The 17,255-nt window shown below is 44.7% G+C and overlaps 6 protein-coding genes across 6 annotated transcripts; 2 read left to right on the top strand and 4 right to left on the bottom strand.

Moving 5' to 3' along the window:
• Positions 1–353: 353 nt before the first annotated feature.
• On the top strand, positions 354–5,342 carry CCR75_000911 (uncharacterized protein; the record flags this gene model as incomplete). Its single annotated transcript, XM_067959016.1, has 2 exons — positions 354–377; positions 459–5,342. The coding sequence occupies 2 exons, from the start codon at positions 354–356 to the stop codon at positions 5,340–5,342; spliced, it is 4,908 nt and encodes a 1,635-aa protein (XP_067818169.1).
• A 92-nt stretch (positions 5,343–5,434) lies between these two features.
• On the bottom strand, positions 5,435–8,122 carry CCR75_000912 (uncharacterized protein; the record flags this gene model as incomplete). Its single annotated transcript, XM_067959017.1, has 2 exons — positions 5,435–7,047; positions 7,114–8,122. 2 exons carry the CDS (start codon positions 8,120–8,122, stop codon positions 5,435–5,437), a joined length of 2,622 nt encoding a protein of 873 aa, XP_067818172.1.
• Positions 8,123–8,374: 252 nt separating this feature from the next.
• Positions 8,375–10,190, bottom strand: CCR75_000913 (uncharacterized protein; the record flags this gene model as incomplete). The annotated part of the gene is made up of 2 exons (XM_067959018.1): positions 8,375–9,145; positions 9,489–10,190. The coding sequence occupies 2 exons, from the start codon at positions 10,188–10,190 to the stop codon at positions 8,375–8,377; spliced, it is 1,473 nt and encodes a 490-aa protein (XP_067818171.1).
• A 656-nt stretch (positions 10,191–10,846) lies between these two features.
• Positions 10,847–11,635, bottom strand: CCR75_000914 (uncharacterized protein; the record flags this gene model as incomplete). The annotated part of the gene is made up of 1 exon (XM_067959019.1): positions 10,847–11,635. The coding sequence occupies one exon, from the start codon at positions 11,633–11,635 to the stop codon at positions 10,847–10,849; it is 789 nt and encodes a 262-aa protein (XP_067818174.1).
• Positions 11,636–11,890: 255 nt separating this feature from the next.
• On the bottom strand, positions 11,891–12,974 carry CCR75_000915 (uncharacterized protein). The gene is made up of 2 exons (XM_067959020.1): positions 12,592–12,974; positions 11,891–12,525 (listed from the first exon to the last, which is right to left on the bottom strand). Exons 1-2 carry the CDS (start codon positions 12,952–12,954, stop codon positions 11,926–11,928), a joined length of 963 nt encoding a protein of 320 aa, XP_067818173.1. The 5' UTR covers positions 12,955–12,974; the 3' UTR covers positions 11,891–11,925.
• CCR75_000916 (uncharacterized protein) lies at positions 12,910–15,279 on the top strand. The gene is made up of 4 exons (XM_067959021.1): positions 12,910–13,208; positions 13,292–13,774; positions 13,836–14,045; positions 14,113–15,279. The coding sequence occupies exons 1-4, from the start codon at positions 13,037–13,039 to the stop codon at positions 14,481–14,483; spliced, it is 1,236 nt and encodes a 411-aa protein (XP_067818176.1). The 5' UTR covers positions 12,910–13,036; the 3' UTR covers positions 14,484–15,279.
• The last annotated feature ends 1,976 nt before the right edge of the window (positions 15,280–17,255 follow it).

Genomic DNA, 17,255 nt, shown 5'->3' with positions numbered 1-17,255 from the left:
ACCTTCTCTGCGCGTAACTTGAAACGTCGCCCTATGTACCTTCTTGTACATATTTCAACACTTCTCTCGCGCCGCAACTTGTGCCAAGCTCCCTTGCAGTAGGAGGCATCCTTCAGCACTGCCGACTTCTGCCGAGGGCGGAAATGGCAATCATAAAGCTCAAAGGAGATACCGGTCAACACCAGCTCTAAGACCTCAAAGTTAGTTCAAAACAGCCATTTTATTCTTGCAATAAAAAAAACGACAGATCCACATCACTAAAAAATACGTTTTTTTTAGCTTCAGTTGCTTGTTCCGTTTCAAGCAACTCAAGCACGGAAAAAGAAGCTCAGGACGGTTCCGCATCCTACCACATGAAGGACCCGTTCTTTGAGGAGGTACGCGCATCGTAACGCTTGCCTATCTCAACCTTCATGGCTCTTAATGTTCTCTTCACACATAAATGCATCTTCCTCTAGGATAGTAACGATTTTGATGATTTATACGGGCATCCCCGCCCGTCTGTTTCCACTTCCGCGTCACGGCCTCAATCCCGCAACAACGACGGCTCTACGGCGCTACGAACGTCAATAAATAGCTACACGTCTGCGTATAGTTCTGTTGCATCAAGCAGTGTTGCGTCAAAGTCGTACGCGCGTGACCGAACGGGCTCGTGGGCCAGCAACGTGACCGACGTGGCAGCCACGGGACAGCGCGGTAAGCGACGTAGTCGGCACGGAAAGCCACGCCGCAAGAACAGCGAAGAGCTCTTTGATGTCCGGTGGCAATCGGACATCCATGAATCCCAGTGTAACCTCTGTCGAGCTGCTTTTTCGCTCGTACGACGCAAACATCATTGTCGCCACTGTGGCCGTGTCATTTGCTCCGATTGCTCCTCGTTTCTCTTCTTTGAGCTTTCGCATCGTCGCCATCGCGTCTGTACGTCATGTAATGACCAATTACTGGCGGAACAAGCCGTGTATGATCACGATATACGCTCTCAAGAGCCATTAAGGAGCATTACAAGTGAAAAAGCATGCCCACCAGCCTCGAAATCGCATCAAGACGAGCTTGTAACGAGTCTATTTGATCATACAGATGAAGACTGGTTCACAGACGTCCCGGTGCGGGATTCTGAAGCTCAAGAGTGGGAAAAAAGCGACTCCAAAGGACCCGGATGGAGAGATCAAGTCAAAACGACGTATATAGTCTCAAATGTAAAACAAACAACCGAGCGTGGTTCGTTACCGAGTACTTTATTGACTGCAGGGATAACTGGAAAGGGTTACATCTCGGAGCAGTTCCAGTACGATGATATCGAGGCTTCTGGTCGTCATGATAACCATGAAGCAGCACTTGCTATGCCTCGGCCTACACAAGAGTTGAAAGCGGTTATCGATACGAGGCATAGTGTTGGGTTTCAACAACGGACTGGGATTTGTTATGATACAGAGCGAAGTTATTACGATAATAGTGGCTTGGGTTTTCCTTCGGATACTAGCGCTACAAGTGCGGTGCCTCGACCAGAAACGCAATTGCCGAGAGATTTGAATAGCTATGATAGGTCCAAGTTATTTAAGGATGGATGCGGTACGTTTGATGATAAAAGACCGAAGGAGCGTTGGAGTCAAGGACGATATACTATGAATGAGCAGTCAACTAATGACTCGAAAGTCCTTGCGCAAAAGAAAGAAAGAATGACTGTGAATGAGCTTGATTTATCGTACTCGCTTGAAGATGAGATTCAGTATCGAGAGTCGGCGATGCCGCAATTTAAAGTGGCGGCAGATCTGTCGAATGATTATGGACATGACGTTAGCCAACAAGTTGTTGATAATGGATCGAAGATGTTGGAAACGACTACTGAGGATAAAAGAGATGAGAAGCAACAGCAACAGACTGAAAGAGAGACAATTGGAGCTATTGTATCAAGCATCTTAGCTCCTCGCTTCGCAAGTGATCACGATATGGACGAAAATCCGTCTTTGCCATCCAATTTTCCTGTAAATACCCGTCGAAATGAAGAGACAAAGAAGAAGAACAAAAAAGGAGGGTTTACGGGTGCGTTGAAACGATTCTTTGGTATAAAATCCAAGTCTGCGAAGCAAAAGACGATGGCAATGGCCCCAGTGGTTGCTCAAAGCTCACATGCTGAGGACTTTGCTCGAAGAAACGATGGCGCTGCGGAGCCTCACAGCAATAAAAGCGATGAAGTTCATGGAGAAAACTTTGTGTCATGTGAGCCTGAACATTTGAATGTGTCGACCGTGGACGGAACGGGTATAGCTTCACAAAAAGAAAGGAACTTTACTACGAAAGAAACTGCAAGGTTTCGAGATCTTGACTCTCATTTTGAGACTTCTCAGGCTAGGAAAACGATACACGAACAGCATTACGAGGAACAAAAGAGGCAGCGTCGAGGAACTTTTGATGATCTCTTTGAGTCGCCTCAACACAGCAAGATTGGTGATCCTCATTTTGGGGTTCGTACAAGCTTAAATGGTGCTACGGAATGGGCGGCTGCTCGTGGTAGCGAGAACACAAATGCAGTATTGAATGCCGAAAAAGAATCAAGTGTCGACCAGCGACGATCATTTAATGCAAGAGATGATACAACGCATTTCGACAAGTCACAACCTCCAAAAGTAATATCTCGAGCTACGAATGATCGCGTGGAACCATGGCGACGGTGGGCAGCCATGTCGTTTCTTATTGATCAAAAGGATTCATCGCAATTAAAAGAGGCAAACTTTACGCTTAGTAATGTCAAGTCGAATCCGACGATAACATACGCCGTACCAACAAGTTTTCAACCTCAAAAGACACGCAAAGACGATCGTGAATTAAATGATACGCCGTTGTTACCTTTGACTGCGCATGGTACTATTATGGACGATTTGAATCGTAATTCTACTGTCACAAAGACGATGACGAAAGACTCGGTTGACGATTTCTTTGCCGAGTTTGAAGAACCGAATGAATATGTGTTTGATTCGACAATGAATAAATACGTGGCAGCTCGAGATTTGCGTAGCAGAGCTGTTTCTCGCTACGAAAACGAAGCGACAGTGTTCAAGATATCGTCGCCGCTTGCTGTTAATGGCAAGAACTTGCATGATAGTATTCAACACGACAACGAGGCCTCATCTGTCGTATTAAGAAATCTTCCAGTCGCACCTAATTCCGTCGATACTGAAGAGGAAGTTGCGGATCTTATTGTGAACAAAATCAGCTCTCTTGAAGACGAGTTAGCAGCGTTAAAACAATTAATTCGCGTTCGAAAAGGGGGTAGCACTTATGAAGCGCGAACGTATGATACGACAAAGTCGACTATTTACAACAAAAGCATCTTTAATGATGACAGTCGTAGTGACGAAGATATCAAGCCGAATCGAGACGTCACGTCTTCATTGAATTTAGAATCGCAACAACCTTTTAGTTACAAGAAGAAGCTGAAGAAGCGCGTCGATTCCTTTGCAGATTTGTTTGACGATGATTACAATGAGAAGAGTACTCTTGGCGGCGCAATTAGCTACGAAACGCTCTTTCAGACTGGAAAAGCTACTGAACCAAGCAAAAACGAGTCCAGCGACGATGATGAAGACATTTCTTTGAAAAAGACAAAGCTGAGGCCTACATCAAGACGTCGTTCAAGTCGAAAAATAAAAGGTTTTATACCGAGTGTTGATAGCGACACAGAGCTTACGACACTTAACGAACGACGTAAAGAGCAAGCATCACGATTTCAAGGAAGTGAAAAGGGAAGGGAAAAGCATGCCAACTGGACGTCGCCACCCTTTGAAAAGAAGCGGATTCAGTCGCTTTCAAAAGATGTTTTTCAATCCACGTCGGTGCTTGGGCAAGACGAAGATTCAATTGATGCTTTGTTTGATCTTTCAAAAGATCGCGATGTAGCAAAGCTGTTTGAAGGAGATGACAGTCATGAAAACGAGGTTTATAGCGATACACCCGAGGTAGACGCTTCGCAGGATTTATTAGAAGAAAGCGCCGTATTGACTCACGCGCTGTCAAAGTCGTTAATTGACGATGATAGTAGTCGACCTTCTTTGAGCACTGCTGCAAGCAGTGGCTTTTCGTACGGAGATTCGCAACACGTGGGTGAAGTAAATGAGGAAGAAGAGCTTACAATTGATTGGTCCAAGATGCGAAAGACTAGACCTCGACGGCACATATCTCGTTCGAATACGCCCGAATTTTCTGGAGGTGATGATAAAAGTACGGAAAAAAAGGTGGAGCTACGTCTTGTGGATGCGAACTCGGAACCTTGCATGGAAGATCGTAATACTTTCTTAGAACGGACACAGAACGAGTCAGATCCTTTCGCGTCTACGATCGAACGATCTATTGACATAGTGACAGAGAAGACGGCGGATTCTTTTACTAGTGATGTTGAAGATTTAAAGTCTTTGTCTCCATCAGTGACTACAATGAAGCCTCCTAAAGTATCAACTACTAGCGCGACACCGAGTCGAGATAATTATGATTTGTATACGGCACCAGCCTCCATCTTGATTGATACGATGTCAATGTCTAGTAAATTGGAAGGGATTCCATCTAAAGAAAGCAATGACACTGTGATGAATCCATGGGCAAGAACAAGCAACGTGAAGGAGTCGACAAAAGCAAATGCGACCGATATTACGGGTGAAAATAGGTTTGATATTTTTGACAAGTCTCATGACGTGGATTTCGTGTCAATGACTTCATCAATGGACATGAACAAGTCCGATCAGGAGCGAGATAGCGACGATGAACAAGTCGATTTAACGACTTTTAACGACGAGTATGTCAGCTTTGAAATCCAAACTTCATTGAACGTAAAAAGAGTGAACGAATCGACCGAGATGTCGAAAAAGTTGGCGTTGATAGAGCGTCAAGATTCCTTTCAAGACTCTTCCGTCGACGAGACTCTAAAGCTTGGGAAGTATACATCATCTCTTATACCATTATTACGTACTGCGTCAATCGATAGGAATGACAAAGATGCTGAAGTGAATGTGTCCGGCCACGATAATGCATTGCTTGGAAAAGTGACAACAGAAACCTTTGACATGGATTGGCAACAGATGCAAATCCAAGAAAAAGAACGCAAGAAACGATTGCAAGCAAAGCAGCGACAAGCTCAGCGAGACAAGGCAATTCGAAAACAAACGATCGTTTCAAAATCCCATGCAAACAATGGTACAAAATTAAACAAAAGCACTTTCAAGAAAAAAAAGAAACCGATCCAAGACGATGCTTTGGTATCTTCTTCTCATCATACGAAGAATATATCGACACGACGGCCTCGTCATAAGATAAACGAAGAACACGAGCCACTTCGTTCGTTAACCGAATTATGATTCGAATGTTTTGATCCTTCCACGTTTTGTTTTTTTCAATACGACCGAACAAGTTACAAGATCGAGAGAAAATGTTTCTTGTTGACATCGGCTCAGTAACCTTTTGTTCGCTTGAGTGGCTTTTGGTGCATTGCAAGCAACCATAACCGATGCACAGCAGGAATAATATCCTCGACTGCAACGCGCTCATTTGGATTGGCGGCCCAGCCAGCTACAAGGATGTCGGCACAAGCTTTTGGGATAATGGAAAGAAGTGGCGGTCGTTCCCCTTGTGCAACTGCTCGGTAGACTTGTAAATGCGACTTGTCTTCCCATGGGCTACGACTTGGGACCATAATTTGCCACAGCGTGATCATGAGACTATAGACATCCACTGCCGTGCCGTACCGTGCCGTCTTGCCTCCTTTAATCATCTCGGGCGCCATGTAATCAACTGTGCCAGCAATTGTCATGGTTCCATCCGTTCGTGGTCGCAATAAATTTGCTTCTCCAAAATCCGCAAGTTTCAGTAAAAAATCTTGTCCAATTAAAAAGTTGTCCGTCTTGATATCTCGATGCAATAGTGGTGGCGAAAAGCTGTGCAAATACGCAACTGCTCGACACGCATCCAGCCACGCTTTCAGTTTTGCTGCCAAAGTCCAAATTTCGGGACTTGTACGCAACGTGCCATCAAGTGCCCCGTATTCGCAAAATTCAAAAATCAATGAAATGGACGGTGGTACGACACATAGACCGTAGAAATGGACAACATTGGGATGCGATAATTGCACGTTCAAGGCGGTTTCACGTGAAAAACGCTGGACTTCTTCGCTTGTGACTTGGACATCCGTGTAGATTTTAAGCGCAATGGGCACAGGGGTACTCCGACGAAGCGTGCCTCGCATGACGACTGAAGTCGCACCTTGGGCAATGATACAATCAAGGGCCAAGACTGCAAAGTCGACGACATTATGACGATGTTCTTCAATCATATGATGCACGTCGTAGACCGACGTGCGTGTGGAAAAGTTGGTAATCATACCACGTTCCGAGAGAAGATTGAGATATCGCCGCATGGCACTGGACGATTTTGTCGCTCCGGATCCTGCATTATCATCAATGGCTAACCAATAGCGCGTATCGGCACGTAAGGACAGCATAATTGCTACGACAAGAAGCGCTTCAAAGACCATGGCAATACAATGAACTACCGGTGGCGTTGTCGTGGCATCAATGTGCGCAATTCCAACAATGACACTCAAGATATTGGCCATGGACGTGATTACAGCGACCACAAAGAAGAAATCAAACGTTGCTCGTGCGTGAAAAACAAACTTGGCCCAGAAATAAAATACGAGCAATAAAACGTAAATGACCATTTCAATGGCATCGGCAATTGTTCGGGCGACTTTATAGAGGGTCATGTTACAAAGCACCAAGGCAATACAGACTGCCCCCGAGTATCCAATTGCACGTAATACAGCTTCTTGCGAGACACTTCGTTGGACCATGAGCATGGGCAAGAGTTGTAAGATCCAGACAGAAGGCATGGTAACGAGACTACATGGATATGTCGGGTCTTTCTTGGCCGAGAGCGGTACGTACGTTGTGCCTTGATCGCTCTTGAACGCTTGGAAACTCACCATATATAATACCAATCCAATGGCTGACAATGCCGCGATAAAGTACCAAATTCCTTCATAACATGGCAGCATAAAGGCCGATTCTACTCACAAGCATGTTAACGATGAACGCAATGACAAAAAAGGTGTTGTTGAAAAACAAAACGTACTGAGATTGGAACTAATACTGCAGGGATTGCTACGTAACATTCGTGCACGGCTTCGACTACAGAGGAATCCAATCCAAAGCGATACGATTAGAATCACGAGATTATTCATTGCTGGCACGAGTACACCAGCAAGATATAGTGTCGAAGCCGTGTAGTATTCCGTGCGACCGGGTAACGCACATTGAACGACCAAGTGAACGCGATGTGGCGTCGCATCGGACACGATTTTGGCCACAAACACCGCGAGTGGAATACTCACAAGTGCCATGATAAAGACGACAATTAAAACGTACGAGTCCCAATTGGGCATCATCCGTTTCCAGATGGACGCTATATTTTGTCGAAATTGCCATCGATGGAGTTGTCGCCACAACCACGAGGCACTCTTTCGAATACGTTGAGCACATCGAGCACTACGTTCGACTGGACGAAGGGGTGGCAACCCTGCGAGAATACTTTGATGCGAACGTACGTAGTCACGAGGGGTACATAAGAACCCCCTGAGATCGTTTTCCAGCATGTCCTGACGATTGGAAGGATTGGTCGAATGCGTATTGCGATTGTGGAGATAGACTTCTCCTTTTGATTCCGTGGTGATTGGCAGGAGGACTGATGAAGGCGTGGGTTGTTGAGTCGGAAGACGATGACTTGCGTCTTGCGCTGCGGCAGCTTGTTGGACGTCCGTATCAATGAGAATTGAGGCTTCTCGTGTGGGTAAAATATTTGCCGAGGTTGTAAAGACATTATTATTGCCAGGCATTGGAAAGAGATTGCTCACCGAATCGAGTCGATTCGTTGCGTGTCTTTCGTGCTCGTTTCGCATAGTAGTGTCGTCATGACTACGGACCGTGGGGGGTGGGGGGTACGGTCGACGTGGACCTGGCGAAACGTGAGATGGAGCCGTGCGATTGCGTAACAAAGTGGTTTCATTGGGCGAGAAAGTATTGTCAACGTCAACAAGCACAAAGCTGGAGTTTGGTGACACAGCGACGCGTCCAGGGGACACCATGAGACTGCAAAAATGTGTTGCGTGTCAAGTTTGGTACATGTGACTGGAGGAGTGGGACTCAAGATGGGAGGGTACGATACGGTGGAGGAATCTGGTCGGTGAAGTAACAGTTGGCAAGAGGGGTACGTCCTTTTTTAGAGCAGGTTAGGAAGGTAACGATTGGACTCAATTTAAATACGCAAAATCCATTCTGGACGTATTTTTTTCTTATTTCTAAGCGTGTAGTGCTTTATCTTGCAGACCTATTACTTTTTAGAAACCGGCACTTGCATCTGTTGTGTCAACCTCGGCCTTCAATAACAACGCCAATAATCGAATTTGTGCCGCCACAAACAACACGGTGGCCGTGGTAATTGGCTTTGGACTCCGCTTGAACTCATCTGGAATCTTCTCCTCTAGTAGAAACGAGGTCATTGCTTGCACGGTGATCGTTTCCGTCTCATAGTTCCCCATGGCAATTAACAAAAGCGCCGCCTCTCCATACGCTGCCACTTGTGTTTTTATTGGCAGCGCATAGGTTGGATTCTCCTTTTTACATTGCCTTTCCCTCTCTCGTCGTGCCATCGCAAGACTACGTTTATTCAATATTCCATTCTTCCTTTGAGCGATTAAACAATCAAATAATGTCGAATTTATGTATGCCGGATCGTGATGAGACCACGCGTCGTCGTGTACTAACGACGCGTCGTGTTCGATAAGTCCGTGAACACTTAAGTCCGCTAGCGTTAATTGTGGCGGCAATGAATGGGTAAAGCGCTCTGCCAGCGTCGAATCGATGTGGAAAACGTTAACCACAGCGTCATGTATTAGTTGTGGGGTGAGTAATTTTCCGTCGCGAGGGAGGTAAGCGTGATTTGCCAAGGAATTAAGTGCAGGACAGGGACTGCGATGATTTGGCGCGGAATTTGGCGGAGGAAAACCAGAGACGTCAGGACCGGAAGGACGGAAGTATGTGTGGTTCGCGGCATTGGCTACCTCTGCGATAAGCGCGTGAGACGTGCAAGAGAGGAGGACCAGCAGTAGCTTCCACCGAGATACCATTTTTAATTCTGAATGAAGATCGATGACTGGATATCTTTGTAAAAATTAAAATCTTACTTCAGACGCTCGCAGTATTTTTTTTTTAGTAGGAAAAATCCCCTGGAATAACATAAAAAAAAAAATTCTCAAGTTTCAATTTCATAACATATTAACCTAAGGAATACCATCCAAAAGTTCTCGAAGTCATGTTTTGAAAATTACTTCCGAGAAATCGCTACGCTTTCATGCATGTTTCATCTCTTCTACCCGCACTTGCATTTCTCGTGTCCAACTACGCCCCCGATGTCGTCGCCAGCGCTTGAATTTCTGCGGACACAGTCAGCACTTTTGTCGGCGTAATTGGAGTATCGCTTTGCTTGAAATTATCCGGAATCTTCTCATGCAATAGAAACGATTCCATCGCTTGAATAGTAATCGTTTCCGTCTGATAGTTTCCCATTGCAACTAGCAAAAGCGTAGCCTCTCCATACGCGATCATTTGCATATCCGACGATAGCGAATAATTCGGATTCTCCAACTTCGATTGCGCTTCTCTCTCTCGTCGAGCGATCGCTAGACTTCGTTTCGTCAATACCCCATTCTCGCTTTTACTACTTAAAAAATCAACGAGCGTCGCATTTATATAAGCCGGATCGTGAAGCCTCGACGAGTCATCGCGTGATAGCGACGCATCGTGCTCGAGATTTCCGTGAACACTTAAATCCGCGAGCGTCAGTTGTTGTGGCAGTCGTCCCGTTAAGCGGACTGCCAGATCTTGATCAAGGTTGAATACATTTATTACAGCATCACGTATTAATTGGGGGGTGAGCAATTTCCCGTCTCGAGGTAAATAAGCGTGATTCGCCAAAGCATTGAGTGCAGGACAGGGGCCTCGATGATTTTGGGCAACATTTGGCGGAGGAAAGCCAGAGACGTCAGAACCGGAAGGACGGAAGTACGCGTGGTTTACAACATCAACTGCCTCTGCAGCAAGCGCTTGAGACGTGCAGGAGAGAAGGAATAAAGGTTTCCAGGCTAGAGACACCATTGCTTTTTAGTGGTCGTTTTGAATTATGAATTGTATTTGACGATTGTTTTTCTTTGAAAAGTTGTCGTTCGGACTTGGCGATCTCAAAGCTTGTGGCTCGATGCTTGTTTAGGTTTGAGAAGCTCAAGACGTCGTTAAAGAAATCAAAGTCCTACTTTTCACGTCTTCCAGATGTTTTTTATGCAATTGTAATAATCTACGGCTGTTACAGCATCCAATGGAGCGGGAATGACAGATGCTGACACGGCGGTACGTTATTCGGCTGCGCAGGAAAGTGGTCTCGCTGTGCGAATTGGGCAAGCAAGTATTGTCGACGTCCACAATCACAAGCTTGAGCTGGGCGTATGGGGCTAATTGTGGATAATAAGTTTTGTGCATGTACGTGACAAAGATAATGGAGAGAGGATACTACTTTATTGTTTTGACCAGGAATCTGGTCGGTGAAGTTACCATGGGCCGAAGTTTATCCATTCAAGCCACCTGGGGATAATGTCCCATCCTAATAGTGTCATTACAAGTGAAAAAAAAAGAACGTTATCGATGCTGGAAATTATATTTTTCTTAAAATATAAAAAAGTAGAACCCGAATAATCGAAAAGAAGTCCGAAAACTTACGTTTGTGTTGCATGTAAGATTCCTCGCTACCTCGTCGTGTGCTAATCCCTTTCACTAGCTCGAGCATTTCTCGTCTCTAGCTCTGCCCCAAACAACGCCAATAATCGAATTTGTGCAGACAGAAACACCACTTTTGCGGTGGTAAGTGGCTTGTTGCTTTTTTTGAAAGTATTGGGAATCTTCTCTTGCAGGAGAAACGATTTCATTGTTTCCACAGTGATCGTCTCGGACTCATAGTTCCCCATTGCAATCAACAAAAGCGCAGCTTCTCCATACGCCACTGCTTGTGTTTTTAGTGGCAGCGTATAGGTCGGATTCTCCTTCTTACATTGCGTTTCCCTCTCCCGTCTTGCCATCGCTAGACTTCGTTTACTCAATTCCCCATTCTTGCTTGTACTAATTAAAAAATCCACCAGCGTCGAATTAATTTGAGCTGGATCGTGGTGACACCACGCGTCGTCGTGTACTAGCGACGCGTCGTGTTCAGTGAGCCCGTGGACACTTAGATCCGCTAGCGTTAGTTGTGGCGGCAGTGCTTTGGTTAAGCGCTTCGCCAGCGCTGGATCGATATTGAAAACGTTTATCACTGCGTCACGGATTAGCTGTGGCGTGAGCGATTTCCCATCACGCGGCAGGTAAGCATGATTGGCCAAGGAATTGAGTGCGGGACAGGGACTGCGATGATTTGACGCGGAATTTGGCGGAGGAAACCCAGAGACGTCAGGACCAGAAGGACGGATATACGTGTGGTTTGCACCATTGGCTTTTATTGCGGTAAGCGTGTGAGACGTGCAGAAGAGGAGGAGGAGAGGCTTCCACAAAAACACCATGTTTATCAATTGTCTTGTTTTGATTATGAATGACTGCTTTCGTGTTGAGATCTTGCTTCCAATTCTTTTAAGATTGTTTTTCATTAAATGTTGGCTGCTTGCTACCTGCTTAAAATTTCGGGATTAATTCCTTCTAAAGATCGCAAAGCCCGACGTTCCTATGTACTCGGTAATTTCATTTAAGAATTACGCGATTCTTTTAGTGCAGTAATTACACGTAGTAATGACACTAATAGTTTGCATTATTGCGATAAATTCGACCTTGCATAGCTTAACTTTGTTAAATTATTTTATATGGTGGTAATCCCGAAAGCTTCTTTACTATTTTGATAAACTGCAGCGGCCACTACATCAAGGGGAGTCCCTCGTATTTCCGCAGCGCTTAATAGCGCAAGCTGAACCATACAAGGTTCATTTACGCCCGCTGACTCCTCTTGGCACAATAAAGGCACGCCACAAAAGTCTTTTCTATTTACTACTTTTTCAGCATGTTTCATTAAAGGAGCTTGATATGGTGCATCGGTTTCAAGCAATAGCGCTTTTAATGGCACGTTTTTGCAGCATGCAACTGCTTTCTTCATTGTCGGGTGCGTTAGTTGCTTTGCATTAAGCGAAATGAAAATTTTCATGCCTTGGAGCTTCAAAAACGATTGCATTACATCTGTCGAGCCGCCAAATGAATGCAAGACAAGAACCGGGGGCAACTTTTCACGCGCGAGCTCGAGTTCTTGCAAGATCGCAAGCAACTTGCCATAGTAGCCAACACAATGCACCACACACGCTCGTTCTAAGTCCGCTGCGAGTAGAAGTTGGGCTCGAAAGGCTTCTTCTTGCACGTTTACGGGCACGCTTTGTCCCCTTGCGCTCTTGCATAAGCCAATTTCCCCGACCTATTAAATAAATTATAAGTTACTTAAAGTTGCAATTGTTCTAATGACAAATCCTATATGGTATACACTTGCAGCCGGATAGCGCATTAATATGTTACGAAGTAGTTGCAGACTGGAGGAAGTACACTTCTGAGCCCACCATGGATGAATGCCAAAGGCTGTTAGGATCCTCAAGTACTTTCTGTGACTTTGCTGCTCCATTAGTTGCTCTAAGACCCGCCAATCTTCTTCGTGGGTTGCGCAGGACACGACGTGACTCACACGAGCGTTTTGAGCTCTTAAGAGTACGTCCGTAAGGACCTGGTGGTTTGATAAAGTGCCGCTTGGCCTGAATTGCTTGTCGTGCAAGTGACAATGCGCATCAATGAGTGGGAACGCCATCCCACAAGAAGTGCGCGTAGGCATTATTTTCGCCGCATATATACACATTTCGATATCCTCTTCTAAAGAATATTTGCTTTAAAATCCTTTCTGGGGGGGAAGCCCCCATTTAAAGTATAAATCCAGAAAAATGAATGGGAGGCGTGCAGCTTGGGAGCCGGCCATGGAGCAGGCACTAATGGAGCTCTTTGAAAAAGCACGCGAGGACTCGAATTTACGCACAGGCCGTGGTATTAAGGCCCGTGCGTGGTCCGACATTACCACAGAGCTGAATACCCGCTACAAGACGTCGCTGTTTGTGGGTCCGGCCACCTCGCTCTCTTTGTTTGTGTTTTTTAATTTATTCATTTACTAAATGAAATGGCATTTTTTTTAAATGAAACAGAGCAATTAAAGTCGAAATATGCACGACTTATGATGGACTACGACCTTTTTAAAGATATTGGGGGAGAAGAAGGGTCTCTTTCTGAAGAGCAATGGAAGGCAATTATTGCAGCACGACCTGAAAATGCTTCGAGGATTCGTCAATTTAAAGAGCATGGATGTGCATATGTAGACGTCTGTCGTCGTATTGCTGCGACTCGAGAAGAAGGAAAAGAAGGGATGCCATTAATACGCAAACTTAAAGCTGAACGCAAGCCTCGAATGAAGCGAGCAACGTCTGTAATGGAGGCACAAGCACCTTTAAAGAAAGCGCGCACAGAAGACGTGGGATGGACCCCCGAGCGAGTGGAAGAATTGCTCTTGTTTCTATACTGGAAAGCCAAGAATGACGAGGAAGGGTCTAAAGAAGAAGAATTAACGCCACAAGGGTGGGCAAACGTTCTCATGGAGCTCAATAACGTCTGTTCGGCTACTTTTACCGAACGTACGTGCAATTGTGAAAGGTATTGTTAAAAACGACTAATGTATTCGATTGAATCATTTAGAGGAGATTAAGGACAAATATGTGAAATTAATCGAGCGCTATCATCAATTTAAACATGCAACTGGATTTTCCGGCGATCTCGCTTCGATTCCAAAAGACGAAATGGATTGGGAACGACTGATTCGAGAACGACCAGGACATTATACGGAACTGGAGGAACTCAAAGATTTGGGCGGATTCCCATACGTCGAAGTTTGCAGTCTCATTACAGGTAATTGAAGAAAGCAATTGCTATTTTGTTTTTCAACTTTTTTCATTTTTTTGAAAATATGGTGTAGGTGACACGTTGCCTCATGGAATGGGTACAATTAACGTGAGCGATTTCTTGGCAACTGGCGTACTGCAGTTACCGACAATGAATGCGATTCCTAGCCAACCCCAATCAGCAAATGCCATTGCAAGCGCGCAAGCTTCGTTGTCGGCTAATGCTCTTTCGTATTTGCTCCCAGCAACGACGAGTTTGGTGACGTCAATGGCGACGAATGGGCAACAGGGACCTGCTGGTTCAGTAAAAGGTGGATCAGGAGCCACTGCGGTGTTTAGCCAAGAGTTGCATGATAATCTCAATATGTTTTTGAAGACCGCGACGGCTTACTTGGTGATGCTCATTAATGATCACAATAGTTCTGGCGCAGCTGCGCAACTTTAGGATCCGCTTTTTTGCGACGTAGTTGGGGTAATTAAGACAATAATTTGAATGCAATTTAATACAACATTTCTACAATTTACGAATGTTTAAAATCTAAATTTCGAAAATGACGAGTTACTTATCTCACTTTCAAGATTTCTTTGAAATGAGCTGGTAGTGGCTTTAATGGGGACCTATGGCAAATCAATGTTAATTCACACTTTTTTTTACGAAACCGTAATTATAAATAGGCACAAAGTACCGAAAGTCCAAGGCCTGACAGACTGGGTCATGACATTTTTGATAAAATACATGCTGGTGGATGTCAACAATAAACATAATATTATTGCTCTTGTGGGGTCGCTTGATATTTGCACACCAACGATTGTGCATCATGTGATAGATAATGAGACTCGGTGTTTCTTGGTTCTGATGCTCATTATTCGCTTCATTCGACAGCAATGGAGTTCTCGTACGCATTTGAACCGTACGAATCTCGCCTTGTATACCTCCAGTAGTAGCTTGGGAGCGAATAAAAGCATCTAAGGCAGGATACATCGAGTGTCGGCCTTCAATTGTTAAATTGGAAAGGCTCTTGTTGTTCATGACATACTGGCTGGTTCCTGGCATTTTACGGGATGATAAATCACAGCGAAGCAGACGATAGTGCTTAGTCCTTAACTCTTGCTCCATAGCTTCAAGAGACGGATATGGACACACGAACGTATCTTTCAACAAGTCTTGATTCAATTGGAAAGCATTACGTGGACTTTGTAATTGTAATACGGCTTGTTTTTGATATTTGGAAGAGCCTAGAACCCGAAACATTCGATTTCGAGTGTACACACTCGTGTCGATAAAGAGCTGCTTTTTGTCAAAAGGATCGTCGATCGATTCCACATTGACGAGAAATGGCGACCTTAGGTCTGCAGAAGCTTTGATTATTGTATCCGTATTGTGAGCTACAAGATCGTGAATGCATTTTCGCACGAACTGTAATGAATTAAAAGGTTAAGATCTGTCGTAGCCACGAACAAGTAGAGAGGAAAATCCGTACAGCTCCCACATGAAGGTTATTCGTAAAGAGGCTACCATTCGGTAAATGAAACTATGACGACAAACCACAAGAAGTAAGCTTGATAGCGATAGCATGCGAAAGCTGTCGTACAATGAGATGGCGACTAAATTTTGCAAGCGTGGACGAATCCAGCTGATAAATGTCTTGACACTTTACGTAAATCCTGTACTCGCGCTTCAAAATCAGTGTTAAATTGAGATTCCAATGAGAAGAGTAATTTCCTACGTACAACGAGCTGTAATTGAAGCAATGACACAAGCCTTGCTACAAGAGCATCGCCATTGATGGTAGGATTAATCGCCCGCTTGAACTCCAAATCAAAGTAAAGTCGACAGGGCACACCTTCACGTATGATCTCGTACACATGTCGTTGATCAGCGCGACAAGTTTCGTAGTTTTTCCAAAATTCCTGAAAACTAGCAACAAGGAATCGCCGTCTACCATCAGGAGCACTCTCAAACGAAAAGACACGTGGAATGTCGGTATACGGACGAGCTGATGAAGCCCATTGACATCGAAGAGCTACCACTTGATCGGCAAATTCAAACGCTTCTTGTTGACGAGGAAAGGACGAGAAAAGTGGTGCAGTACCTTCAAGCTGACACAGTAGCGAGTGAGAAACTCTAAACTGTAGCGTTTTATAGAATGCTCGCCACTGATGATCGAAAGACCGGTTGAAAAGACCATCCTCAATTGTTCCGTAAAAGGCATTGGCGGACAGCGTTTTTCGACGCTTGATTGTTTTATCAAGTGTTTTTGTGGCTGTTTGAGAATTCCTTGTTCGTTTCGCGAGACAATCGTTGGCACGTTCTGATAAAGGAATTTTTGGAAAAGCAGTATGCATAGCAACAAGCAAGTCTTCTACGGCCTCCGTCTCAAAGAACGCGTTTCTCAACGAGTCACCTGATTCCCTTTGAGTTTCGGATGGAGGATTTTCAACTACTTGGTGAGGTCGACGAAAGAAATATCCTTGCTGGAGCTTCTCCTGAATGTCGATAATCACTAGAATACTCGACACAAATGGGGACGGGCTGCAATCCTCAGACATTATTTAAAACGTCATGAAATTGTCACGCACCTGTAAATCGAGAAGCAAGACATTGTATTCATTGGCAGCAAAAGACTTTGATGCAGCTGTGCATTTGATAAGTGATTGCTGAATGGCGGGCTTTTAACTACATATAGACCTTGTTGGGTTGAGCTGTCTTTAACAATTGCAGCAGTATTCGATTGTGGTTGTAGCCATACGTGAACGCTGAAGGGAATGATATCAAATTGATGTTGCTCCGCGTCTTCAATTGCGTGTAGAGGCGTGCCGGAAGGTCCCGTCCAGACACGACACGCCTCAGCCGTGAATACTATTGGATTCATCAATAATTGCAATAGAATAATGCAAACTTCTGACTTATTTTACGAAACCATTTTAAAGCCGAAATTTGATAACGACATTACGAGGATTTCACCTTTCCAGCAACGTCCGACCATTGTTCTCTTCACATTTTAAATGTTATGTCCGACATCACTCAAAAGATAGAAATGTGGCAACCGTTTGGTGATATGCCTCGGTAACATTTGGAGCGGTTACTTATTTGAACAAGTAGAGAAATCAATGGGACAAGCAACATCCTTGTATTGTTATAAGTAGGCTTGTCCTCTGTGCTTATGAGCTTAATACATTCACTGTTGTAAAAGATGCATCTAACGCTTGCAAGCTT

Source organism: Bremia lactucae, linkage group LG6, assembly GCF_004359215.1.
Source record: "Bremia lactucae strain SF5 linkage group LG6, whole genome shotgun sequence".
NCBI classification, from domain to species: Eukaryota; Oomycota; class Peronosporomycetes; order Peronosporales; family Peronosporaceae; genus Bremia; species Bremia lactucae.
Note: the sequence above shows the minus strand (reverse complement) of the source record. Positions and strands in the feature narration are given on the sequence as shown.

What these genes read in the sequence shown, in the direction of transcription:
- CCR75_000915 (XM_067959020.1), bottom strand. Translation starts at nt 12,954, where the DNA reads ATGTGTATATATGCGGCGAAAATAATGCCTACGCGCACTTCTTGTGGG. An exon ending in TGCGCTATCCGGCTGCAAGT is followed by an intron (nt 12,526 to 12,591) that starts GTATACCATATA and finishes TTTATTTAATAG; the next exon opens with GTCGGGGAAATTGGCTTATG.
- CCR75_000916 (XM_067959021.1), top strand. Translation starts at nt 13,037, where the DNA reads ATGAATGGGAGGCGTGCAGCTTGGGAGCCGGCCATGGAGCAGGCACTA. An exon ending in CAAGACGTCGCTGTTTGTGG is followed by an intron (nt 13,209 to 13,291) that starts GTCCGGCCACCT and finishes TAAATGAAACAG; the next exon opens with AGCAATTAAAGTCGAAATAT. An exon ending in AGTTTGCAGTCTCATTACAG is followed by an intron (nt 14,046 to 14,112) that starts GTAATTGAAGAA and finishes AATATGGTGTAG; the next exon opens with GTGACACGTTGCCTCATGGA.